Source organism: Perognathus longimembris, chromosome 25, assembly GCF_023159225.1.
Source record: "Perognathus longimembris pacificus isolate PPM17 chromosome 25, ASM2315922v1, whole genome shotgun sequence".
Classification (NCBI taxonomy): domain Eukaryota; kingdom Metazoa; phylum Chordata; class Mammalia; order Rodentia; family Heteromyidae; genus Perognathus; species Perognathus longimembris.
The window spans coordinates 5,508,892-5,536,493 of NC_063185.1; the positions used below are offsets into that span (position 1 = coordinate 5,508,892).

The following is a 27,602-nucleotide window of genomic DNA, read 5'->3' on the forward strand; positions in this document are numbered from 1 at the left end:
GCGCGCCGGGACCCACCCGGGCCATGCCCCGCGGACACTAGGTGGACACCCCCGGCCGCGGGGCCCCTGGCCATGGGCAGCTTCCAGCTGGAGGACTTCGTAGCGGGCTGGGTCGGAGGTGAGCTGCGCGGGGACCTGCCGACCCCAGCGCCCCCGGGGCGCCCGGGAACTTTGCGCCCCACGCGGCGACGCCGGTTGAGGGACACCCCGCACACCCGGGTTCTCGGGTGGTCCTGCAGTTCCCCGAACCTTGAACCCCCACCCCCCACCCCCCGAGCTCACAAGTCATTCGCTCCCGTTTTTCATTTGCCTCCTCCTCCTTGGGGCCGGGAGAGCTTGATGAGTTTGATCCTTAATAATCAGACGCCCGCCCGGCCGACCGCCAGGTGACGGGGGGGGGGGGGGGGGGAGGAAGGGGGGGTACGGGGGTGCTGTGGCCCCTTAAAGGTGCAGCTGACCCTAACGGAGGGGGGGATACCTGAATTGGGGGCCGCAGCCCTTGGGAATGGGAGTAGAGTGGCTTCAAGATCAAACTGGCCCCAGGGGGCGCTGCGACCCAGGGTGCCCCGCGAGGGATGGGGAGCCCTGGAGCCACAGGTGCCCAGGGATGGTAGGGAGCCCCCTTGGCCCTAAGGGGCTGCTGGCCTCCGGACACCACCCTCCTGCTGGAGCCACTGGACAGGGCAGTCCCTTCGCCATCCCTTGCTCTTCAGTTCTTTCAAGTAGGTGAATCCCTCCTTTCCCAGCTTTGTGTGTATGGAGGCTGCATGGGGGACTGTGAGGTACTTTATTGTATGTATATATATGTACCTTCTTTAAGACAATCTTTAGAAGGTTGTTCATTCCATCTGAAAAAAAATAAACTAAGATAAAAAAGAGCAAGAAACACATCAGACTTGAGTTGGCTTCTCTCCAGCCTGGCTCTTCCCTCCACACCCCCTGGTGCTTGGGCTGAGCTCTGTCCTCTCATTTTACCAGTCCAGGCTGAGCATATCCATGCCCACTTGAGACAAGCCTTCAATCATTTGGAAAGGCAGGTGAAGAGGGGAGCACTTCTGCCACCCCTTAAGTATTAGAGCAGATTTGGTAGGCTGCAGGTGGCTGGTTGGGGAACTGGCCTGGAGAGGTAACTGGGTCAACAGAGCTCAAGAGGACCCTGATTAGACCAAACCTCCTCCATCATCACCACATGCCTGGCATAGGCTGCCTGGCTCCAAGATGGTTCTTTGTGAATGCTAGCATGTCTTCGTTTTGCCTTCATGGAAAGTGATGGTGAGTGTATTAACATTGGGTTCTTAGAGGGTGTCAGGTGTGGTTTCCATGCTCTGCATATTTTTAAAGCTACTTTGTTGAGATTCATTTTACATACCATGAAAATTCTCCCATTTAATGTATATAGTTCTGCGAATCTTAGTATATTTAGCAAGTGGTTTAAGCACCACTATAAATCAGTGATAGAACATTTTCACCCCCAGAAAGATCTCCCAGACCCACAGACAGTTGAGTCTAGCCCTCCCCCTTTCCCAGAATAAACCGTGAATCCACTTTTTTGAAAATTTGCATAAATATATATATTTACTTATAAATATATATATATAAATATATATATTTGTGAAAAGATCCAGTGCATCCTTCAGTTTTATCAAGGAATCTGAAACAAAACAAAAAAGAATAAAAGAAAAGAAAAAAACCTTCAGAAGGGCCAGCAGCCTTTTCCAAGCATCTTCCAAAGGTCAGGCTCTCTGCTAGCCACTTTACTTATGTCATGTTATGACAACAGAACAAGATCTATTATTTTTACTCTGTACCTTTAAAAAGGGAGGTTTAGAGAAGTAACCTGTAGGTAAATTAAAACTTGCTGGATATTTCCTTCACCTCCTCTCACTTTCTTTTAATTTTAAATAATGAATTAGTTTGTGTACCGGGCCTCCATGCTCTTCTTTTACTTTTCTCTTCTCAAAGCTGGCACTCTACTATCTGAGCCACACCTCTACTTCTGGCTTTTTGCTGATTAGAGGTAACAGCCTCTTGGGTTTGTCTGCCCAGGCTGGGCTTTGAACTTTGATCCTCAGATCTCAGTCTCCTGAATAACTAGGAAGTAGCTAGGATTACAGGCATGAGCCATCAGGGCTGGCCCTTCCCCATTTTAAATTGAGATTCACACAATATAAAATTAACCTTTTTTTTTTTTTTTTGCCAGTCCTGGGGCTTGGACTCAGGGCCTGAGCACTGTCCCTGGCTTCTTTTTGCTCAAGGCTACCACTCTGCCACTTGAGCCATAGTGCCACTTCTGGCCGTTTTCTGTATATATGGTGCTGAGGAATTGAACCCAGGGTCTCATGTATAGGAGACAAGTACTCTTTGCCACTAGGCCATATCCCCAGCCCTAAAATTAACCATTTTAAAGGACACAATTCAGAAGCACTTAGTACCTTTACAATGCCATGAAACTGTCACCTCACTGTAGTTCCAAAGCATTTTCCTGGTAACTGTTAAATTAAAATGGTGCCCAAGGCTGAAGAATCTCAGAGAAGACAAAGCCAATGAGTGCTCCATAAATGACATTACTCTTGCTTCATCTGCAGGTGTAAATGAAAGTTAACTTGGACTATTTCTTATAAATGCTTAGATCATAAGTAACAGAATTTCAACTCAAGTACTCAGAAGTAACCAAGTAAGATAGCCTATCCAACAGGATAGGATGTAACCATGTAATTATGTAAACAATCAAATGCTATCATGAATTCCCTAAGGATACTGCAGTCAGTGTGGACCACATGGCCCCGCCGTGGCCAGACAGCCACGTGTGCAGCAGATGACACCACCCAAGCTTGTGTAAGCACACTCTATGTTTGCACAAGAAAAAAATCATCTAGGATATCTTTTCTTTCTCCTTCTTTCCCTCCCCCCTTCCTTCCTCTTTTCCTCCCTCCCTCTTTTTTTTAATTGTGTAGTATTGGGATTTGAACTCGGGCCTTCATCTTGTTAAGCCTGCACTCTTGCAACCTTTTGGCTTTGCTTATTTTTCTGATAAGTCTCACATTTTTACCAGGGGGCTGGCCTCAGACCAAGATTCTCCTGTCTATGGCCTCCACATAGCTGGAGTCACAGACATACAGCAACAGGCCCAGCATTGACTGTATTTTCCCAACTTTATTTCCAGGTCTCTCTTATAGACACCCCCATCTTAAGTGCCTTTGGTAGAGGTGCTCTTGAACCATGTCTGCTTTGGAGTTTACTTGCTTCATTGCTGTTTGCTGAACAAATGGTTTAAACTTTATTGGACTTAAGTTAGTTTATTTTTTAGCCAGACCAAAGAAGATCCAATACTAACTACACCATCACCAGCCATTCCCCTTCCTCCTAGGCCTGGTAACTACTAACCTGCTTTCTGTGTTTACAGACTACCCAATTCTAGATCACTCATATAAGTAGAATTATACAGAATGTTGTCTTTTGTGTCTAGCCACTTTCACTTCACATTAATGTGTTTTTGAGCTTCACCTGTGTGCTAGCATGGTTCAGTAATTCTTTCCTGTTCATAACTAGACAATATTCCATTGTATGGCACATCATGGTTTATTCTTATACATCAATTGATGCATTCTTAGGCTGTTCCCACTTTTTTTGCCAGTCCTGGGGCTTAGACTCAGGGCCTGAGTACTGTCCATGGCTTCTTTTTGCTCAAAGCTAGCGCTATACCACTTGAGCCTCAGCGCCACTTCTGGCCTTTTCTATATATGTGGTACTGAGGAATTGAACCTAGGGCTTCACATATGGGAGGCAAACACTCTACCACTAGGCCATATTCCCAGCCCTCCCACCTTTTATTTGTTGTTGTGGTTGGATGTATTGCTTGAACTCAGGGCCTGGACACTGTCCCTGAGCTGTTTTGCCCAATGCTAGCACTCTACCACTTTCAGCCACAGCACCACTTCCAGTTTTCATGTGGTTAATTAGAAATAAGGGTCTCACAGGGACTTTCCTGCCTGGACTAGCTTTGAACTATGATCCTCAGATCTCAGCCTCCTGAGTAGCTAGGATTACAGGTGTGATTATGCTGGTGCCTGGCCTGTTCCCACCTTTTGTATATGTGCATGCATGTACTTGTTGGTATACTTGTTTATAATTCTTTGGTGTATATCTAAGAGAAGAATTGCTGGGTCTGGTATTCATTCCATGTGTAGCTTTTTTTGAGGAACAGTCAAGTTGTTTTCTACATTGTTATATACAGAGTTCCAGTTTCTCCACATCTTTGCCAATATCTGCTATTTTCCTTTTTAAAAATAGAATATAGGGGCCGGGAATATGGCCTAGTGGTAGAGTACTTGCCTTGTAAAAATAGAATATACCCATTTTAGCAGGTATGAATGTGAATCTCATTGTATTTTTGATAAACATTTCCCTAATGATGATTTTGAACATTTGTTCATGTATATCCTGCCCATTGTATTATTTTAGAGAAATGTCTATCCAAATCCCTTGTCCATTCAAACATTTATTTTCCCCCACAGAGCTCTTAATGTAGTCTAGATACTAGAATTTTTCCAAGTATAACGACTTGTGTTTTTCCCATTCTGTAGGTTCTTGGTACTTTCTTGAGATTGTCCTGTGATGGACAAAAAGCTTTTGATTTATATGAAGTCCATTTCATCTGTATTTTGTTGTATTAATTGTACCTTTGATGTCATATTTAACAGTTCACCACAAATCTTAGGTCATGAAACCTTTCCCCTGTATCTGAGTCTGAGGGTTTTTTAGCTTTATCTTTTCTGTTTAGGCCTTTGATCTGTTTTACTTTTTTTTTTTTTGAGTCATTTTTGGATATTGTGTAAGGTGGGGTACTAGCTCTATTCTCTCTCCTATGGATGTACAATGTCTCAGCACCGATGCTTCTCCAGGTAGAGCCTGGGTTTGACTCCATTTTCTTTACCTTCCTTGGCAGTTGAAAACCAGTGCCTAGTATATTGGAAGCTCCCTCTGGCCAGCAATTGGTGACTAAATGAGTAAATATGTGTTCCCAAAACCTGTCCTATTTCAAGATCCAGCTGGTAGAAAAAAAAATTTTAAATTCCCAGGATGGAAATAACCAGGTGTTCTTTGATCCACAGGTGCAGCCAGCGTCCTCGTTGGCCACCCTCTGGACACCGTCAAGGTAGCTGCCATGCTTCCCATTGCTCCTGAGGAAGGGCTCTGGAATGGGTCCACCCTACAGATGGCCTGCTGTTTCTGATCTGCCTGAGAATCTCCAGCTGAGGGCAGGCTCTCTGCCTTGGGGCTCAGAGGGGTGGGGTGCTGGAGGCCTGGTCTGGAATGGCTCTTCTTGCTTGCTGGCAGTGATGTTGTTTCTGTGAACGTCTTTTCTCTGCCTGCAGGTCTTGCAAGTTGGTAGGGGCAGGGCAGGGCGCTGGCAAGTGTCCCCCAGGTTCCTGTGGAGCTGAGCATTCAGGAAAGGCTTCACATGTGAGGTTGGATTGGGGGTGATTAAAAAAGCTACACCTTGTGCCGGGGAATAGCACAGCAGAGGTAGGGAGGTAGGGACACTGGGAGGGGGAATCAATGCTTGGGTAAGGCAACACAACCAACTTTGTGATGCATCTGGTCCTGGGTGGTAGCTGTCGAGCAGATTTTTGGCAAGGCGGGTCAGTCCTCAGCCCTCAGAGGGCGTAAGTGCCGGGTTAGAACTTGGGGGGAAGGTGGGAATGGGAAGCCTTATTGCATGAGGAGGTGTGGGGACGTGGGAGCCCAGAGGGGCCTCCCAGCATTGGGGTGTGCCCAGAGAGTGAGGAGGAGGCTCATCAGGTCCCATGGGTTAAAAACTGAGGAATGAGTATCTGCAAAGGCATGGGCTTTGACCCCATCCCACCCTATCACCCGTCCCCAGTGCTCAGCAGGATTCAGCCGTACCCTGGGAGCATGGCCATCCATCACCCACCTTCACCTCTGATTTCCAGACCCCTTTCTAAAGCTCTGCCTGCATTGCACACCAAACAGAATCTCTGAGGCCATCTCAGGTGGCTACTATAACACCTTTCTAGTCATCCTCCTCCTTGCTGGGCAGTGAGCCCCTCTTAGAGCCATCACGCCTCTTCCCTTCCTGACAAGCAGAACAGCCTCTTGTCTTCCATATTTGGGGAAACTCTTTCTGTAGAGAAGGAGGGTGTTCAGTTGGTCGAAACCACAGCTGTAATCCAAAACCAGATGCCTCAGCAGAGCTGGCCCTGTGGCCTTTCCCAAGCATGACCCCTTCCAGGTGTCCTTGCCTCCCTGCCTCCACCCGAGCCATTCCCTGCACAGGGTGTGGCCTTTCTAATCACCTAAAACCCCACCCTACATTCTGGCTTGGATGCCACCTCATCTGCACAGGAAGGGCCAGGCACTTGTTTACTCTGGAACATCCTCCTGGCTGACATTTTCTCTTGAGTCTCTGCCCACTGAGAAAGGCCAGGGCACATCCAAATCATATGCTGCTTTGGCTTCACCATCTAACCTTCCCGCAGTGCAGGGCATCGCCCTTCGCCTCCCAAAGCCTTTATTTTCTTCTATAAAATGGCTCGGTTGGTCACAGAGGCACTGAAGACAGAGTCAGGAGAGAGATAGTCCTATCCTGCTGAGATGAGATGCAACTTAGCGCATGCCAACTACTTGGGAAGCTGAGGCAAGAGATTTGCAAATTGAAGGCCAGCTTGTGCAAAGCTGATGAGCCCCAATCTGAAAACAAAATACAAAAAGGCTTGGGGGTGTGGATCAAGTGGTAGAGGACTTACATATCATGAACGAGGCCTTGCTTTCATTCCCCAGCACCACACCTACGCATCAGATGTCCCCAAGAACACTCAAGAGGGAGAATGACAGCAGCAGAAGATAGGATAGAAACAGTTTGGCTTCTGTACTCAAGAGGCAAGAGTCATGTAGGCAATGGCTCTTATTGTCACACAGCTAACTGGCCTTGGCCTTCCTTTCCAGCAATGAGCTGTGCTGACTGGGATGGTAGAGGGGGAGCCTGCTGGCCAGGATGGAACCCAGGACTGCATCCTGGATGGCCCCTTTGGGCAGGACCTCCTCCCGTCCCCGGGGAATCTTCTGGGGCTTTGAGATGTGACTGATCACTGAGCTGGCGCTCCCCACACCTCCCTCTCTCCACAGACTCGCTTGCAGGCCGGCACTGGCTATGGGGACACTCTTAGCTGCATCCGCATGGTGTACCAGAGGGAGAACGTAAGTGTCCCTCGGGCGGGCTGGGTGAGACCTCCCAGGGCCTCCTCAAGATTGGGGACCAGGCACCAGTATGTCAGATAGGAGCGTGCTCCTTCCTGCTCATCACTACCTTTGGCTTAAATTTCACACCACTCTACAAACATTATATTAACTTACCTATCCACTGTCCCTGTCACTCCCAACTTTATTGGAGAGGGGGAAACTGGTTTTGTGTGATCTCCCTGGAGAAAGCTTGAAGAGTTTTGGAACCACAGCATGGAAAATTCCTACAAAAACAAGGTACCCTGTTAGTTTGTCAAGCAGGAATGAGGGCTGGATATGCTGGGTGCTGACACACTGCCCTTGACCTATGCAAGCCTGATGTGGATGTCATCACTTACCTGCGACAGAGGCTGTGCCCCTTCACAGGAGAAATGGAAGAATTCTCCTTTCTGGAGAGAGAATTAGCCTGTGACTCCCCAAGTCACACTTTAGGGGTCTTGGAAATAAAATGTACTCAGGATGAAATGACCAAGTTTCAAGAAACAGTCAAGTGCAAGCCTTGTTTGTAGCACAGCTCTGTGGGTTTTCCTTGAGTCCCAGAAACCTGGCCCATCATGACCTTTGTCTCTGCTGGCTTGATTCTAACAAGTGCCCTCCTCTAAGTTCCTTGAGCTTGTCCAACAGAGAAGTATAGCCTGGCTTCCTGGTGTTGTCTTCCCCTCTTGATTGGTGGCTTGGAAGTAAGCAAGCACTGTAAACCCAGGACTTGGTGTTCCAGGGTAATGTTGTGCCACTCCTAGGTCTTCTGAAAGGTGGCCATTGTTTCTCCTTCTTGGCCCACATTCCCCACAGTGTCTGACAGCCAGCATCCCAACCCTACAGCCTTAGTGACGACTTTGGATGTCCTAAGTTATTGACAGGCCCTTGTAATGGAGGAGGAAGAGCCCAGAGGGGTGTGTGTGTGTGTGTGTGTGTGTGTGTGTGTGTGTGTGTGTGTGTTGTGTGTGTGTGTGTGTTGTGTGTGTGTGTCTATACACATGCGTGAGATGTCCTGTCTATGGCAACCAGGTGCAGCACACATGGTCAGCATTTTGGTTTTGTGCACCATTTTGTACATTATCCGTTGGTACCATCAATTTTTTCCTAGAAATTTTTCATCTTTGACAAGGGTATGTTGTCCCAACCCTTCCAAGAGCCTGCAGGCTGAAACTATAATTATCTGTCAGTTTGTCTGTCCTTAGCAAACTGCCCATCCCCTGCATCACCTCCAGATGGTGAGCTCAGTGAGCATGGGGACTGTTCCTTTCTTGTCCCTCATGACTCACATGGCGAGTTGTGTCAGTGGCAAATAAGAAAGTGTGCGTAGTGCTTGGCCAGCTGGGCATTCCAGGACTCCCTGGTGTCCCCTGAGCCAGCTCCAGACACTGTGCAGATGCAAGTCCACCCATGCCCAACTAAGACACTGTCATGCAGAAAACAAAACAGCACAGTCGAGTGGGAGTGGCCACCCCAACATCTCTAAGTTCTCATCAGACCCATAGTGGGTGGTTCTGCCCCTCCTACTATCTCCTGCAGACCCTGGAGGGCAGGCTCAGGGCATCCGGGAGATCTGTTCCTGGCTCAAAGACAGAGGGGTGGAGGGTGTGTGCCCCTAGCCTCATACTCTCGTGCTCTCTGGGCTTTGCTACAGGTGTCCGGCTTCTTCAAGGGCATGTCCTTCCCCCTGGCCAGCATCGCTGTCTACAACTCCATGGTGTTTGGGGTCTTCAGCAACCTGCAGAGGTTTCTCAGCCAGCACCGCTGTGGGGAGGCCGAGGCCAGTCCTGCACGCCATCTGTCTGATTTGCTCTTGGCCAGCATGGCGGCTGGCTTGGTCGCAGTCGGGTTGGGTGGGCCTGTGGACCTCATCAAGATCCGGCTACAGATGCAAACACAGCCATTTCGGGAAGGTAAGAGGCCAGAGGAGGGGAGCCTGTGGTGCCTGGGCAGCCTGTTACTCTTTTCTGGGTAGTCAGATCTGGGATGCAGTTTTTAATATCTTGTTATTGAGTGGTCAGGTGTGTATGTTATCATGGAATAGCCGACATTAGCACTATTTTAAGTACCGCCATCCACAAAGGCATGTACCAGGTCCCAGTGAAGGGCTCTGCAGAGTTTCTCTGAATCTACCTCTGTGACAAGCGCACGGGGCAGGTGTTGTCATGACTTCTATTTGACAGAGGAGGAAATTGTGGATCCCAGAGGCTGAGGTACTTCCTCAAGAACACACACCCAGCAAGGGCGAGCCAAGACCAGAGTGTGACAGTGCCCAGTGTGAAATGAAACACAGGAGCCTCTTCCTCAAAAGGGACCGAGTTTTATAATGACAACAGCAGAGTATGAGCATGAGCCCAAAACTGTGGAGCCTTGGCTGGGGCTCAGACCCCATGTGGAACCTACAGTCCTAGCCTCACCTGACCCACACTCCAGGAAGCACAGCAGGTCAGCCCGCACGCCTGGCTCGTCCTCCCCTTCCCTTGCCTTCATCACGCTAAGGTGTACAGTTTCCTAGTGTGCAATGCAGCCATTCCTTAGCCCCAAGTGGGCCTCTTGTTCCCCGTGTCCCCCCGTTTTCATGTTAGCAGTGGCTTTGGGCCGAGGTGGAGAGAAGGGGCAGGCATATGTCGTGCAGAGCAGAGCATGGTGGCTGCTAAATACCACACCTCACATGTCTGATTCATATGGATCCTGGATGTGAGCAACTGTTGATAGTGACTGGTCAGCGCCCTCTCACTGGGGAGACTGAGGCACAGAGTGGCTCCACAGCCTGAGGCCCCTGTCTCCAAGAGGAGGTCTGTTGGAGCTCACTGATGAAGTCTCTGCTGCTGCCCTAGGGTTTAATAGATGCTGTAGCTATGCCACTGGGCATATTTTCTTCCAGAAATCTCTCTGGGAAATGAGGACAGATGTAGTTTTCTTCCTTTCTAGACCAGAAGTAGAAAAGACAAAGACTTGTTGGGACCAGGAAGCAGAGTTACCCAGGAAGTGTACCCTTTCCTGGTTTTGTTTAGACTTACGACCCTCTCACTCTAGGTTGATCAAGAAATATAACGCACCATCCACCTTCCTCTGCAATTGCAAAAGCCATCTTAGGTATCTGGCATGTAGTAGAAATAGGACTGTGACACACTGGACTCCCTTCCTTCCAGGGGGTGGCATGACTGCCCCACCGGAGGGTGCCATATGCCTGAATGCATAGAACCTCGGATTTTCCTTTCATTTCCTCTCCTTCCTTTCTTTGTCAGTTATAAGTCTTGCACTCTGGGCCTGGATGCTGTTTCTGAGCTCTTTTGCTCAAGGCTAGTGCTCTGCCACTTTGAGCCACAGCACCACTTTTGGTTTTCTGGTGGTTCATTGGAGATAAGAGTTTCGTGGACTTTCCTGTTGTGCTGGCTTTGAATCATGATCCTCAGATCTCAGCCACCTAAGTAGCTAGGATTACAGGCGTGAGTCACAGGCATCCAGATTCTTCTGATTTTTCTTAAACACACACACACACAGATGGAGAGAGAAAGAGAGAGAATTTGACTTTTCTGTGAGATTTTCAGTTGGAAATTGTTAGATGATTCAACTGAAATCAAAACTTGTGTAGCCCCAGCCTATCGATAACTGCACAGATTAGAACAGGGCTAGGGTGGACAGCAAGTATAGAGTCTGCACACTGGGTCAGGCCCCTCTCTGAGTGGTGAATTTGCTGACAAGAGCCTCTCCGGGTAGCCATGGGGTCACACGTGCCCTGTGGCTTTACCCCCAAGTAGCCAGTCCACTTTCAGGGTAATGAACACATGGTGTAAGAGGCCGCTCGCATGCACTGAAGCTGGCCGCTGGCTTCTCTGCTTTGGGGCACATGAAAGGTGGGCCAGAGGCCACTCTGAGATAAAGGCCCAGGTTGTCTAGTTGGATGAGTGGCAGAGATCCAGTAACTTCCAAGGGAACATTGGTGATGAGCCGTGGTTGAAAATTTACAGGCTCTGGAACTTTGGAGGAGAAGAACAAAATGACCTTCCGCCTGAGTGTAATCTGGAAGAGGCCACTTCTGCTAGTGACATATTAATGTGCTCCCTGTCCTCTTCTGTGAAGATTTTAAGAGCTCGTACTCATGCTATAGAGACAATCTTATATTCTTTTGTACCCAGTGCTGTAGCAGAAACATTTTTCATATAATTAAAACAGCATATAAACTTATTTAAAAGAGGCAAGCCATACTTCCAAAATAGATGTGCAATTTTCTTTCTCCTGTGTCTGTCTCTTACACACACACACACACACACACACACACACACACACACACGCTGACCCTCAGCAGTATTATTGGTGAACCTGTCATTTAACAGTCTTCCCACTGGTGTCCACTTAGGCTGTTTATAGTTTGTTCTCTCCCCCAAACAGAATGTGACCAGCAAATTTGTTCATAAAGAGCTGCCTTCATTTCGTGTTCTCTCTAAGTGTGTGGGCTATTAGACTCTTAAGTGGGTCAAAAGGGACAGCCATTTTTCAGATTCTTGGTGCACACTGTGAAATTGTTCTTCAGAAAGGTTGACAACAGGGCTGGGGATATGGCCTAGTGGCAAGAGTGCCTGCCTCATATACATGAGGCCCTGGGTTCGATTCCCCAGCACCACATATACAGAAAATGGCCAGAAGTGGCGCTGTGGCTCAAGTGGCAGAGTGCTAGCCTTGAGCAAAAAGAAGCCAGGGACAGTGCTCAGGCCCTGAGTCCAAGTCCCAGGACTGGCAAAAAAAAAAAAAAAAAAAAAGAAAAGAAAGAAAGAAAGAAAGGTTGACAACATGGCACTAGCCATTGCTGAAGTTTTCAGGGAATTTCCATTTGGTGCTGAGGACCTTTACACACGAACAGAAGTGATCCATAGTACAAACTTTCCCCTCTCACCGGAGGTACTCAGGATGGCTAGGTGGGAGGGGAGGGGCAGGGGAAGAGATTCCTGTGCTGCTTGAAGACAAGCTAGAAGAATGGGCCCAGGTTTGGTGGGATGTACCTTTAACGTCATTACTCCCCTTTGCATGGCCATGAGCCTAACAAAGCGTCTGCCTGAACCTGAAGTTGGGGCTGGGTCCTGGGACCAGAGATGCCCCCCTACTTCCCAGGCAGAGTCCTATCTCAGAGGCTGAGAGGTAGCCTTGGAACTCTTAGGTCTGTGTTTTCATTCAAAACCCACACCCAGCAGGAGGGTAGTGCTTAGAGGAGCAGGGGGGACTGACCATTGACTGTAGGCTGGTCATCTGGCCAACCTTTTATCAGGTCCAACTGCTCAGTTGCCTCTGTTAGGACTCACTCCTGGAATTCTCTTCCTTCACAAACACTTCCTGAGATCCCCTCAGAGTCTGATGGAGTGGTAAAGCAGAGGTCCTGGGTTCACAGCTCGTCCTGGGTTCACAGCTCTGCCTGGGTGGGGCTCACAGTGTGTATGTGGAGGGATACATATGTATAGGGAAGGAAGAAGGGCACCTATGAAGGGGTTGAGAGGCCCTCTAGCTGTGTTCATGAGGAAAGGGCTGTTGATGGACTTGAGAGCTGAGTGGAGTCATGGAGGAGAGAGTGTTTCATAATAGGGAGGATGAGTGCCAGAGGCAGAAAAGGCAGGCATGGGGCCAGGGATGCAGCTGATTAATTTTACAGTGCATGGTGTGCACGGATGTGAAGTTTTGAAGAGCATGGATGCATTAGGATTCAATCTTTCAGGCAGTAAAGGGGTTTGGGCACCAGAAAGACTCAGGCAGCGTTGCATGGTGGGAGGGTAGACCCGGCCATTGAGGGAGTGTGTAGCTTGTGGAGGTTACCCCAGCCCAGGGTCCCAGGCTTGGAATCAAGGGGTGGACAAAAGGCACTAGTGATGCAGAACAAATAGCCATACATAAGGAGCATGCATGAGTGTGTCAGAAATGGCCCCAGTCCAGCCATGGTGGCGCATGCTGGTAATCAATGAGGATGAAGCAGGAGGACCACAAGTTTGAGACCAGCCTGGGCTTTACCTTATTGCCAGGAGCTGGTGGCTTACACCTGTAATCCTAGCTACACAGGAGGCTGAGATCCGAGGATCGTGGTTCGAAGCCATCTGGGGCAGGAAAGTCTCTGAGACTCTTATCTCAAATTCATTACAGAAAAGGCCGGAAGTGGTACTGTGGCTCAAAGTGGTAGAGCACTAGCCTTGAGCAGAAGGAGTCCAGGGACAGCACCCAGGCATGAGATGAGGTATGGTGGACAGTGCTTGGTGTAGAAGTAGTGAGAGGCAGTGCTGTCACTACTGCTGTTTTAGAGCCTGACTGGTTCCAGTGAGAACATAGTGAATTTGGCCCCATTGGTGTTATGCAAGGTGTCTGCTAGCCTGACAGTGTCAAGCTAGACAGATGGGCAGAGGGAGCACCAAGCACAGAGGTGACAGTCAAAGCGATGACATTAGGGGCAAATGCCAGGCAGGCTTAGGAAAGAGGGTGGCTATGGGTGAGAAGGCCAGGGAAAGGGATGTGGGGAGGAGCTGAGAGTCCAGCGGGTGAACAGCTGTACCCAGCAGTCACTGAGGCCACAGCACATGCGCCAGGCTAAGGCACATTCCACTAGGAAACAAGCATCATAGCTCTTTAAGATGTGTTGTCAGTGTCTTCCTTTTACATGTGGGGAAAGTGAGGCTTGGTTGTGTGACTTGCTTGGGCTCCCACACTCCAGGGGCAGAGCCCCAAGGCGATGGTGTCAAAACTAGGGGGAGAGGGAGTGGAGTGGGGAGAACTGATGCTAAAGAGAGATGGATTGGAGAAGGAAAAGAAGAAAAAGTTCTTTTCCAAGTTGGGAGGAAAAGAACAAGAAAAGAGGAATTTGGGGGAGCAAGAGGAAGAATATCGAGGGAGTTGATGTCAAGAGGCCTTGCTCCATCATGTATATGATAATCTAGATCGAGAAAGAGGACAGTTGTGGCCAGGGCTGGGGGAGAGTCCCTACACTGTATATGCCAAGACAATATGGAAAGCTGTGCTGAAATGTAAGTAGGGAGACCATCAAATCTGTTCCAGAATATGAAGCTACCTCACTAGGAAGTTCCAGAGCTGTATCGCTAAGTTCAGCATTTGACTAAGGAAATTGTTGTATTGCTATCATAAAGATGTGTCACTCTCAAGAAAAAAAATCCTCTCCTTCAGGCAGTATGGCCTTGGGGAGCAGCAGCAGAAGTTTCCAAGACTTTCCTAGTGCAGGGCAGGTATGAAAGGTGACCTCTGAAAGGTCATACATGGCCCCATCCAACTCCTAAGGAAGGGAAACTGTGTGGAAAGTCAAAGCCTGGGAACATGACAAGGGACACAGCATCCTGAAGATGGCCCAGGACTGTTCAGTCTGGGCCTTCTTAAATTGACTTAGGTTTGCCAGTAGGAACTGAGAGCCCTGAATTGGGGCACTAGCAGTCCAGGAGGCATATGGAGAGGCTGGGTATAGAGCTATGCAATTCAAAAGAAGCCCTTGAGTTCTAGGCAGTTAGACTGGATCTTTTTTTTTTTCCAACTGTAGTCCCACATAGCTACCAGAGGTTCATGAAGGTAAGTGCAACATAATAAACCCTTGTGAGAGTTATTTGTGTTGGTGACTTGGGTGATATGTTGTTTATTGTTGGAATCAATTGACAAGAGCTAGTATTGTCCTTGATTTTGCACTTGATGTCAGTCTTGGTTATTCTTGGCTCGAGATGAGCATCAGTGATCTTCCACAGTATTCTTGGCTGCAGGCCAGGATACCTGAGGTTGGCAGGTCCAGCACTTTCAGAACTTAGAGTCATAGCAGGACAGGGTAATAAACATAGGAATGATAGCCATTTCCTTTGAGGAAAGTGGATTTCTGCAACACACATTTGAATTGAGTGATTTGTCAGCATTCTCCTTTCGTATTCACAGAAGCCGAAGGAGGTGGACAGTGTTCCACCTGAAGAGGAGGCATGAATCCTCCACCCCTTTTGTAGATGAGGAGAAGACCAAGGTCCAGCGAGGTTGAGTCCTTGCGTAGGGTTGTGCAGTCCATAGCGGATGAACAACAATGCAAATTACCCCCATGCAGGGATCTTCCTACTAAAGCACCTGCCTGTCTTGGCTCTCAAGGTCCTGGGGAAATTGCTAGACTCTTTAGAAACTGGATCTGGGCACCAGCTTCCCATTGGCAAAATCCTGGGAACATGTCCGAGAGGTCCAAACCCAACCCCAGGCTTGTCTGCTAAGTGACGACCTACCATAATGGTACTGGATGCTACTAAACATCTTGGATCAGTGCTGTAGGTGGGGCCATGGGTGATTTGGGGAATTATTTTAGTGTCTTTAGCCCAAGGGTCCAACAACATGGGTCTCAGATGCATGCTGAGTGCAGCCCATAAACCTGGGAGATCACGATGCTGGGACTTGCTCCACTACTCCCTTGTGCTCATGGGATGATGCTGAGAGACTCAGGGACTTGGGCACTGGGTTAAGGGGTCAGAAATAGGCCACATTGTGTGTTTCTGTCATCAGGAAATGTATTACCCCAATAAGGGCAAAATGACACACCCAGAAAATAACAGCATCAAAGTTAGACCCCACCCCCACCCCAACCTGCACACGTGCTCTTCCTGCAGAGGCACCACCTTCAGAGAGCCGTCCTGGTCCAGGGAGAAGGAATGGTAAGGCTGGGTGGCTGGGGCACGTGACCAAAGGAGGAGGGAGGAGGCTGAGAGGACAAACCTGCAAGGGGCTTGCTTGTCAAACCAGGCAGGCCTCTACTCCAGGTGGAGGTGAACTGGGGGGGTGACACTGAACATCCCACTAGTCTTAGAGCAGGAGCTGGAGTTGGCCAGTAGTTGAATTTGGGAAAACAAAGGAACTACCAGCCTCTGGAGTCTCCGAGGTCTACAACCCATATCTACAACAGTCAGAGATAATGGGCCCTTGATCTAAAGAAGGCAGAACAAAATGATCTTCATGGCAGAGTGCTCATGATAAGAAATGACCGCAGTCTGACGTACCCTCATTATAGAAAAAGAAAATCCTGGGCAAATTAAATGGACTTCACTTTAGAAGCATGCCTATGCATTTCCAAGAGCCACTTGCCAGTAACCTCCCAAATCAGCCTTGAAGAGTTAACAAAATTTAGTTTTCACCAACTACATTCTACCCACTGCTAATTCTGACCCCACACTTGCCTGCTGCTAGTGGCCAACGTAAGTAACTTGCCCATTACCTCCCCACTTCCAGCCCCCACTCCCACCCACACCAGAGAGGTCTTGGCACCGTGGTGGCAACTGGTAAGATTTCCCACTGTTTCCTGGAAGAAAACTCAATTGTCCATTGTCAGCAGTGGTTTACTGATCTGGTCACCATTTTCTATCACTCCTGCTGGGCTGCTGAATGAGAGGACTGTTAGTGCAAATGTATAATTGGTTTTAAGGTGCGCGCGCGCGCGTGTGTGTGTGTGTGTGTGTGTGTGTGTGTGTGTGTGTGTGTGACTGACTTTGGACTTAACCAATGGTATTGTTGTGATGCAGCTGATGACATTGTGCTTTGTGGTCCCAATAGGAATTGTTCATGTATGTCACTGTGCATGACCCCCACTGTCCCTCAAAGTGGGCTCCCCAGTGCATGTTTCCTCTTTGATCATGGAGTCTTTGAACTTGAACCTCAGGAGAGAGTTGCAGGCTGAGTCTTAGCTCAGCCTATGCAGGCCGTTTGTCTCAAGTGTAAGAAGTGATTTTCATGGAAAGGCATGGTAATGTAGGTTCAAAGCAATTGTCAATTAAGAGCTTAACCTTTTAGTGAGTGTCCATTATACCTTAGTTAAGAAATTAATTAATATAAATGAAGATAAAAATCCAGAGGAAGCTGAGCCTAGTGGCTAAGGAAAGGGACTGGTCTCCAATGAAAAGATAGGACAGGTATGGGAAGAAATCCAGCCAAGCTCTCCTAGCGTCAGTGTGTGACAAGGAAACCTCAGACAAATGCTGAATGAGGGTTTCTCTGTTCACAAGAAGAGGTGGGGGCTGGAGGTGTGGCTCAGTTTATAGATTGATTGCTAGCCAATGAGTGAAAGTATCATGCACTAAGTTTGAGTCCCAGTCTGGGACCAAAAAAAGAAAAGAAAGAGAAAGAGGGGGATGGACTGTCAAGAAATGTTGGTGTCATAGAAAAGGCTGTGTGAATGTTCCTGATAAAGAACTGGATGTTTCAGATGAGAGACTTTGTCCCAGAGGGAGAATATGCTAGGGAGGTTATAGTGAGGTCAAATGACAGTTTATAGATAGCAGATTAGATAAAAGTATTACCAATGTAGATATATAAAACTGATAACAGTACTGTAGTTATCAGACCACATTCCTACTCTTAGGAAATGGGTTCAGAAGTATTTAGGAGTAAAGAGTCATGATGTCTGTGCAAAAGACTTTCCTTATTGAAGAAGAAAAAAGGTTAGATTTGGGTCTTTTGACAAAGCAGATTAGTTGACCTGTGACTTGCCAACATTGAAATCCCCAAGCAAGGGACATTGTGTCAGGACACTATCCTGCAATCTCCTGAAAGCTACAACTACCCAGGTTGAGAGCAGGGAGGGGGCTGGAAGGAGCTAGGGGGGGTGGGACTTCAGTTTCTGGGGTTTGGACAAGTGATCCCCCAAAGGCCCATGCATTAAATAAAGACTTGGTCTCCAAAGCGAGACAGTAGGGAGGCGGTGGAGGCTTCAGGAGGCAGAGCCTAACGGGAGGAAGTGAGGTCACTGGGTTGCCCTTCCGTACTCTCTCACCATGAGCTGCTCCCTCACGACAGACCCCAAACCATGGGCCTGCTGATCTTGGAAAGGGACCACCCAAACTGAAAACCCAAACAAGTCCCTTCTCTCCATAAGGTATTTACCTTAGGTACTTCATTCTCATCATGGAAAGCTGAGTTAGCACATCAAACTTGGGTCAATGTAGGACTGTGTCAACATCCCTGTGATGGTAGCTGCCACGCCAATTATATTAATAGTCATACATGGTGAATTCTCAAGCAAGGAATAGTAGATTGCTCAGGTCACAAAGGTAGGAGAATAAGAATTCCTTACTGCTTATCCTGGAAAGAAAAGGAAAAAACAAACAAACCCAGTTCCCCCCACCTCCTCCTCCCCAGCAAGGTTAGTTGGCAGTTAAGCAAGTGTTCTTTCAACCTCTCTACCTCTAAACAAGAGATGGTTATGTGCACATTGTCTTTCAATCAGTAACTCCTGACAGCCACCTCCTACCCACCAATAGTTGATTCTTGAAAACCTTGACTCTTGCTCAGGTCAATCTTAGCTGGAGAGGAAAGCAGCCCAGATGGAGTTTACACATTGGGACAGTCACATCTTTTCCATCTGATGGCAACATCACCATGTGTTTGGGAGAGGAAAGGGTATCTAATGACCTTGGGAGGCCAGGGGGACTTTCCATGACTGATATTGCTCTAAGGAGCCTTGTACCCCCCACAGTGCCTTTCCCCCCTGCCCACTTCTATGAAGGGAGTGAGCGAGGCTCAGCCTGCTGTCCTCACTGTGGCTAGCCTGACCTGGATGTCTGGGACTCTCACCCTTTCCCCAAGATGAGGGGAATAGGGGATGAGTTTGAGCATATCTCTCAGGCAGATAGAAACCTTCTCTTGTCCTCACAGACTTCTGGGTGAGTTAAAAGGCCACACCAGGCCAGCACTGGTGGCTCACACCTGGCATCCTCGCTAACTCAGGAGATAGATCTGAGGATTATGGTTCAAAGCCAGCCTAGGCAGGAAAGTCCATGAGACTCTTATCTCCAATGAACCGCCCCCGCCCCCCCCCCCCCCCGGCCCCGCAAAAAAAAAAAAAAAAAGCCCCAGGTGGAGTTGTGGATCGAATGGTAAAGGGCTAAGAGTCCTAGCATTGAACAAAAAAGTGGAAGGACAGCACCCAGTCCCTGAGTTCAAGCCCCAGTACCAGCACACACACACACACACACACACACACACACACACACACACACACACACACACACAGAGAGAGAGAGAGAGAGAGAGAATATATTGGACTTTCCAGCCTTGGCTTCAAGAAAGAGCTTGCTATAGTTGTCTTCATGAATCCTAGGCATTCTGCAGTCAGATCTGTAATGATGCTTGACCAGAAAGCGGTTGGAATCCCACAGCTTTAGTCCTTATTGCCTAGCTGGAGGATTTCCAGTCTGGGTGCCAGTGGCAGCGGCTCATGTTGGGACGTCAGAATCCTGGTGGGAGTTGCCAAGGCAGTCAGAAAGATTCAGTGAAAACAGATAGACCATGTGACTGGGAACGGTGAAGAGCTAGGCTGGTCCTGGGGCTGGAGACTGGCCAGTCTCTTACCTTCCTAGGTCACTTGCCATCTTCTCCCCCCTATCTTTGCAGCCAACCTCGGTTTGAAGCCCAGGGCAGTGACTTTGGGGGAGCCGCCAGTGTACCAGGGGCCTGTGCACTGTATGGCCACCATCGTGCGGACCGAGGGCCTGGCAGGGCTGTACCGGGGGGCCAATGCCATGCTGCTGAGGGACATCCCAGGCTACTGCCTCTACTTCATCCCCTACGTGTTCCTAAGTGAGTGGATCACACCTGAGGCCTGTGCAAGCCCCAGCCCCTGTGCCGTGTGGCTGGCAGGCGGCATGGCAGGTAAGGGCCACAGCAGCCAGAGCTCCATTCCTGGGCCAGCCACTATGGTGGAGCAGGGTGGAGCCTGTCATGTCTTCTTTGCCCTCGGGAGGAGGCAGGACTGGTTCTTCAACATCCAGCAGGGCTTATTTAGGCAGGCCTGGAAGGACCCAGGAAGAGCAGAAAGTGGGGTGTGCCCTCTGGGCCTCTGCTCCTTCCCACAGGAGCTGTGCTATTTGCAGTCCCTATATGTGTCCATTGGACTTGCAGGCAGCCCGGCACTTGCAATCTACACCCTGCGTCAGGCATTGCCGAGCCATAGCTTGCTCTTCTGGTGGATTGCAAGGACTTCATTAGGTCTGTGAGGTAGGAATCGATGTCCCCACTCTGCAGAGGATGAAACTCAGGTTCAGAGACACTGAGCAAATAACCCAAGGTCATAAAGCTAGTACAGACAGGACAGAAGGGACTCTGCAGCCAGAAAGCCCCAAGTTCAAATCCACCCTTACTCATTTTGTGACCGTGGGCTTGTGATTTAGCCTCCTTAGTCAGAATCCTTTCTCACACCCCACTTCACTTAGGGGGGAGCGACAACATCCTCTCCATGGCTTGCCCTTCTGACTGCTCTGCTACACTGCTGACCTCATTTATGGTTCCACTCTCTTTATCTCCACCACTCCAACCATGGTGTTCTCTTTGCGGCAACTTGACCACACTCTGTTCTGCAACACCACAGGACCGAAGTGTACTTTAATCTCAGCAAACACACATCAAAGCTCAGGTCTCAGCCTCCCCACAATAGCTTTCTGCCTTGCCCTTGCAAGCTGGGAGCTGGCCCTGGCCCTGGCCCTGCTCCCAAGAGGAGCACCATGCATGCTGGCCGGCTGGGAAGACAGCAAGTGCCATCTGCTCGCTGTTCCACTGAGAGCAGCTGAGAGGGGCCCTGGTGGTGATTGATGGGGACAGCACCAGGAGAGCCCTGAGGGGAGCAGCCCACTGTCCTGGCAGAGGCAGGAGGGAGTGGACATCAGAGAAACTTCCAGAAGCCTTAGGCAGGAGGCAGAGGTTCCCAGGGAGAGCTAAGGTCCATTTTGAGAGCTGCTGAGCAACAGATATAAAACCTGACAAACCAGCTGTCCTGGACTTTGATATCTGTTTTCTCTTCCCATCCAAGGTTATTGTGTTTGTACAATAACCTGACGGGTTTGCCCAGAGTCCCTTAGGAGTTACAGAAATACTCAAACCAAGTCACCTGGCTTCATTACCCAGCAACTGTGACCAGTGGTATGTGGTTCTGGGTTTTATGCCGCATACCTGGACAGAAACTGTTCCTGATTTTTTTCTTACTTCCTTTTTTCTCCACATTTTTGTTGTTGTTGATGTCATCAGTTAAATGTTTTGCTTCCTTCTCCCAGTCGTGCCCACACTCCAACAGGACCTGTCATTCCTTTCTTTAGTGTATGCCAATTTGTTCAGAGGGGTTTCGGTATGGATTTTGCTGTGTTTTGTTTCCTGTACTTGTGTAGTTGAATTCAGAGCCTCACATGTGCTGTATCAACATTCTACCACTTGAACCATGCCTGCAATTCTTTCGCTTTTGGTTCCTTTTTCAGATAGGGCTTCCTGCTAACTTTGCCAAGGCTAGCTTTGGACCGTGACTCTCTCATCTCTGCTTTCCAATATCCCTGATCCTTCCTCCCCACCCCCCAACCTCCAGGCTTAGTCCTACTTGGAGAGCAGCCTTCGTGCAAATGTTTGTGTTGCTTCTCTGAGTCCAAAGTAAATCCTGCCTCCAGGGAGCTGCAAGCCACCGGTCACATACAGACCCTGGCTCTCTGTGCCCTAGGAAGGTGCTGTGCGGTACTGTGGAACATGTGACTGGCCAGCCAATAAAAGCTGCTAAGGGGTTGGAGGTGTGGCTCCATTGGTAGAGTACCAGCCCCGGAATGAAAGTATCAGGTACTGCATTTGAGTCCTGGACTCAGACAAAAAAAGGAAGAAAAAAAAAAAAGAATAAAAGTTGCTAATCACACGGGCATACACCAAGCCCTGGCTATGCACTAGCCCTGTGGTCAAGGCTTCATGGATATCAGTTCCCAGGATCTACTGAGCAACTCCATAATAAAGTAAGGCACTGCCACCCAGTTCTCAGATGAGGGACCCAAGGCTCAGAGGAAGCGAGAGACTGTTGAGTCCCGCAGCGGGGCTGTGAGGGCAGAACAGGAACTGACTCTGCAAGCCCTCACCCTGAGCTGTGCAGATTACAGAGCTCCTGAATGGGAGGAGTCCTCAGGGAGCCAGGCCCCCGTAGACCCTGACACCATTTCCTTCTCTCCCTCTGCAGGAGCCATTTCCTGGGGGACAGCAACTCCTATGGACGTTGTGAAAAGTCGACTCCAAGCTGATGGCGTCTATGTGAACAAATACAGAGGTGTCCTGGACTGCATCTCTCAGAGCTACCAGCAGGAAGGCCTAAAAGTAAGGTCCTTGGCAGCCCTGGGGGACTGGGAAGCCCTTAACAGGGGACTCTACGGGGCCTGGAGCTCACCATGTGCCCAGCGCCCTCCGGAGTACCGCCTGTGCTGTCCTGCCTGGTTACATCTCAGGCCAGCAGAGGAGGTGGAGGTGTGGCCTGCCTGATGAGTTCATGGATCACAAGCACCCTGTGCCCAGACATACAGTGGATATGCCGTGGAGGCAAGGCTTGGGCCCACCCATGTCTGAGGTCACCACAGTTTGCTTTCTCATCAAGATGGGGTGGGCAGCCTTTCCCCACCCCTCCTACAAGAGGCCGACTCAAAGACCCCTTGTGCTTGCCTGTCCCTTCGTCATCACCCTTACCAGCTCCAAGCTTCCTGACTGGCCTTCTCTTCCCCTCACTCAAGTCCACATCCCAGAGATCTGGGCTTGGAATGGAGGAACTTCCATCTGGTTCCCTAGGTTCGTGCCTGCTCTTCTCCTCTGTGTGGGTGAAGATTCATCAACCCCCTATCCTGGCCATCACCACTCTATCCCAGAACAAAGACCTGTGTGTGTGTGTGTGTGTGTGTGTGTGTGTGTGTGTGTGTGTGTGGAGGGGTAGTCTTGCTTCCTTTGCCTGGCTTTTAGAGTTGACAGTTTGAGTTCAAAGGTTAGGCCCACCTACCCATGAGCTGATGAATTCACTAATCATCCCACCATGGACCCCTGGGGTGCTTATGGTTTAGATGAGATTAGGTGTATGCAAGATGCTTCGTTTCGGGCTTAATCCATGGAGAACATTTGGGAAGAATTAAGTTCGTGGTCTGTAATATTACACATACATATACACATATACATATACATACATACACACACACATACGGACACACATACATACATGCTTTATTTATGTCACTGTTATCACAGAGCCTATCTCCACATGGCTAAACCCATCTTCAACCCTGCCAGATGATTCACCCCATTCCTCCAGGCCCAGTGCCCCTGTCTCTAGAATCGACTGTGCTTCTGTGCCTACGTGTGCCTATGTGGCCCACGTCTCACCCGTTACCGTGGACAGCGCTTTCTGCCCCTGCCTCTTCTACTGTAAGTTGTCTGAGGTCCTGGTCTTCCCTTTGTGTTTGGGAATGACCCAGACTGTTGGGTGGCCCCAGAGGAGAATTGCTGCCATTCTGTGTGAAAGATGCAGGATGCAAACTCCCCCGAAGGCCAGATCAAAGGGCCCAGTAAAAAACAAAACTATTGAAATCACCTGAGAGTGAGAAAAATCCATGAAGATGCAGTTAAGGGTGAAACATTTTATTTACAACCCAAAACCCAGAACCAGAACAGCCTCCCCCCCCCCCCCCCCCCAGATATTGGCCCGTGACTACCTTGTCCTGGGATAATTACCCAGAATCCACTCTGACCTCCAAACCTGCAACAGCCTCAACCTCCAAACCTCCAAGTTTCTTTCTATTCATCCTTCCTGAAGGCCCCACCTCTCCTCAGGACGCAGGCCTTAGACCTCAGGCCTCAGGCCTATCGGCAGACCTCAGGCCTCTCCATAGGCCCCAGGCCTCAGACCTCAGGTCTCAGACTTCTCCACAGGCCTCAGGCTTTTCAGCAGGCTCAGACACCGCACCCCTCAGCTCCACTCCACTCCTCTGGCAGATACCACTCGCTTTCCTCTCTACTCGCTTTCCTCTCTCCTCCCTCTCCTCCCCCTTTCCCCTTTGCACACTCTGGCCCTCTGATGCTCCATCCCCCTCCAGTGGCCAGGCCTACTTGGAAGTGCCACTGTGGCAGTGATACCACCATGGGGTGGGACTTACTAGACTTCCCCACCCCTACTCCAGACACCTCACCCCCTCCAGCAGCCCAGACCACACTGTCCAACCACCTATGACCACTCCTTAATGCCACACCCTTTCCTGCAGGTCTGATCCACATGACAGTGATGTCAGTGCGTGCCAGGACTTCCAGCCCCTCTGGTTATTACACTATCAGAGATCAGTGTTACGCCTAACCCTTAGTCTTTAACAGTGACATTGGTAGGGGGTAGATGGTCTGATTTGACTAAAGTTCCTGAAGGAAATGCCTACAGTCTTTAGTTTTCAGAAGTTCACTGTTAACTGGGCTCCTGCCTACTTTGAGAGCACTGATGTAGATGGGTGACCTTCTCAGGCCTGGGGAGTTTTGTCATGTTCTGATGGAGCCAGTCTTCCAGTCACTCTTCACTTCCTGTTGTGTGCCTCTGTGCTAATGGGGTCTGGACCCAGTGGGGAGAAGCATTGTGAATGCCTCTGCCCTGATCAGGTCACAGGTGAAATGCACTTTCTCCCCTGGCCGCCACCTGTTAATTAAGACACTGATGGTCCCCTGATAAAGGCCACGAATTGAGTACCACAGTATATAAAGAAAGGCCTGGCACTAGTACTCTGGCATAAGATGTAAGATGGAGGCCACTTTGTTTCTGTCTTTATGTTTGAAGAATAGTTACACTTAGAGATTTTCTGTTCTCCATACTTTAAAATTTTGTATATTTGTTTTTGTTTAACAAGAGTCCTAGTAGCTGGGAGAGGCTCTGGTATGGCCTTTGTTGATTTTTCCATTTGATTTTTTTTTTAGCAGAAACACAAGTAAAAGATTCAAGTGGGTGATAGTCTTTTTGAGATGTTGTGGTCTATTGCTCCTAAATTGTCAATTCAAAAAAATTATAGGGGCAAAATATATTGTAGATACTACTTCTTCCAAAAGCCACTGTGTTTCATAAAATGGAAAGCCTAAGGGCTAGTAAAGGCCAGATGATGGGTTTTGTGATCTCAAGAACACTTCACCCATGTGAGCCCATAGACAGCACCCAGGCCCTGAATCCAAGCCCCACAACCAACCAAAAAAGAAAGAAAGAAAAAGAAGAAAAAGCTCAGAGAATGTATAAGATCCACAAGACTCTTTTTTTTTTTTTTTTTTTGGCCAGTCCTGGGCCTTGGACTCAGGGCCTGAGCACTGTCCCTGGCTTCTTCCCGCTCAAGGCTAGCACTCTGCCACTTGAGCCACAGCGCCGCTTCTGGCTGTTTTCTGTATATGTGGTGCTGGGGAATAGAACCTAGGGCCTCGTGTATCCGAGGCAGGCACTCTTGCCACTAGGCTATATCCCCAGCCCCACAAGACTCTTTGAACACCAAGGATGAGTGTGGACTTTTCCCTTCCCGGGGAATGGAGAGTCCTAAAGACATCAGGAGCATGAATATGTTCTCACAGCTTGGGGTCAAATCCAGGATGTCTGCACATTGCTTGACTCCTGTGGGTTCAGTTAGCTCAGGGGAGCTCTGCTGGGGTACAGGAGCCTGGTACTCCAAGCTGGACCTGCCTGGATCAGCTTTGCACAACAGAGCCAAGCTGAGGCCACAGGGGCTCTGCGGGTACCCGGCATGGAATTTTCCTCTTGGAGCCTGACCCAGTTCCTTGCTGCTACTCAGTCACTCCAAGTGAGCCTGTGGAATTCTGAAGAGATTAGACATTAGACAGGAAACTAATACTACCCGGATGCTATTTGACCCCTAAGGGAGAGGCTTCTGCGGATTGGTCAAGTCACGTGCCCGCCCCTACACAGCCTGGTCCCTTGGTTGGTTTCCTGGATCACACTGCATCCTGAGGTGGCCAAGGTCACCTGACCTCTGGGCCAATGACAGTGATCTCACCTAATCTGACACTACAGCGCCCAGGGGAACAGAAGCACAAAGGGCTGGCGGCTGCCTTCTGAAAAAGACTTCAATTTAGGAGATGACACAAGAATCGGAGCAGGCTTAAACCCTGTCCCTGATGGTTCTCTGGTCATTTAGGCTTGGGTGATGATTTTCCTTAACACATTACACAAATCCTCCCACCCCACCCAAGTCCAATAGACTGTGCTCCATGTTGTCTGACAATGCTGCAATTGTTCCTGAATGGTGATTTTTCTCCTCTAATAGATGATGAATGCTCTCATTTTATCCGCGTCTGCCCAGCACCAAGCATGGATATTTAAGGAGATTGTGGGGAGCATCCTCTAGTAATCCTTGGGGATGGGGACTGGTGATGGGTAGTGGCAGACACAGATCTTAGTAGAAACGAGGGGGCGTGCTCTCCTTGCTAGGTGATGATGAACCAGGATGGGCACTAAGAGTCAGTGAGTGCTCCTGAGGTGTCAGAAGCACTGCCTCAGTTGGTCTCTTGTGCAACCTAAGCAGCTTAGTACTGCCAGTACCTCCATTTACAGAGTTTGCCACCCACCCAAATAACACAGTGACCAGGGAAAGCCATGTCCCTATCCCAAGTCTGTGGTGGGTCTAGTGGCTTCCCTCTGTCACTTTGGGGATGGAACAGGAAGCATCTATCACTTGGAGGGGGCTGATTGGGGTGCCCTGCTTACTTAGGACTATCAGGGAGTGGGGGAAGAACAGAAGCATAGAGAAATGCTTGTGAGGCTCAGTGTCCTGCCTTAGTCTTCAGTACACGCAGGAGAGTGCCAGATCAGGTGTGATCTGAGTCAGGCTAGGGCAGGCCTGAGACAGGCCTGGGTCTCTGCTTGTGCAGGTCTTTTGGGCTCCAGTCAGGGCCAGCACAAAGCTAGATCAGCACCTCTATTTCTGACCCCGACACCTCCCTGCAGAGGGCGTAGGCCAGGCTTGGCATTAACCAAACTCTTGTGCACAGGTGTTTTTCAGGGGCATCACCGTGAACGCCGTGCGTGGCTTCCCCATGAGCGCGGCCATGTTCCTTGGGTACGAGCTCTCACTGCAGGCCCTCCGTGGAGACCACGCCGTGACCAGCCCGTGAGCCTCACGTGTGAGTCTGCACCTCCTTTCTTCATCGTGGAAATGTGGCCGTCTGAAATGTCATTCTGTCACTGTGGTAGGTGGGGCTGGAGTTCCTACCCCTTCTTGTCCTCATATCCCAATTCTGGAATGCCTCCCAAGGGCTGAGGTGGGCACAGGCCTCACCTGTTTATCTCCAGCCCAGCCACCTGCTTGCAGCTTCTTCACACTGGGAAGCGCATTTAGCTTTTCCTGCTCTCTGTGACTCCCTGCTGCCCTCTTCCCGGAGTTTGTCCTTGATACAGCCTCCCTCTCCTGTGACACCATCTTGCATATCCCACCCTCTCTCACCTCTGGGTCTGAGCCCAGGCTGTGCCCTCTGCCCTCTTCCCACTCCTCCCTGTCCCTTGTCTTAGCTTCAAGCTTTTTGTCCTCTAGTCCTTGGTGTAAGTCTCTCCTTCCAGCACGACAGAGAACTTTCTCAGCTGGAAAGAGGTG

The 27,602-nt window shown here is 49.4% G+C and overlaps 1 protein-coding gene across 3 annotated transcripts; it reads left to right on the top strand.

Moving 5' to 3' along the window:
- Slc25a48 (solute carrier family 25 member 48) lies at positions 1 to 27,337 on the top strand. 3 transcript variants are annotated; one of them, XM_048334028.1, is made up of 7 exons: positions 1 to 118; positions 5,112 to 5,155; positions 7,147 to 7,218; positions 8,891 to 9,149; positions 19,612 to 19,869; positions 22,193 to 22,326; positions 27,004 to 27,337. In XM_048334028.1, the coding sequence occupies exons 1-7, from the start codon at positions 73 to 75 to the stop codon at positions 27,124 to 27,126; spliced, it is 936 nt and encodes a 311-aa protein (XP_048189985.1). In that variant the 5' UTR covers positions 1 to 72; the 3' UTR covers positions 27,127 to 27,337. The 3 variants fall into 3 exon arrangements, with proteins under 3 accessions (XP_048189985.1, XP_048189986.1, XP_048189987.1); XM_048334029.1 differs by lacking the exons at positions 1 to 118; positions 5,112 to 5,155 and adding an exon at positions 5,170 to 5,384; XM_048334030.1 differs by lacking the exons at positions 1 to 118; positions 5,112 to 5,155 and adding an exon at positions 5,170 to 5,375.
- Positions 27,338 to 27,602: the final 265 nt, after the last annotated feature.

Coding starts and splice junctions, on each gene's coding strand:
- Slc25a48 (XM_048334028.1), top strand. CDS start 73: ATGGGCAGCTTCCAGCTGGAGGACTTCGTAGCGGGCTGGGTCGGAG. Junction 7,219..8,890: donor TGGTGTACCAGAGGGAGAAC/GTAAGTGTCCCT, acceptor GCTTTGCTACAG/GTGTCCGGCTTCTTCAAGGG. Junction 9,150..19,611: donor AACACAGCCATTTCGGGAAG/GTAAGAGGCCAG, acceptor CTATCTTTGCAG/CCAACCTCGGTTTGAAGCCC.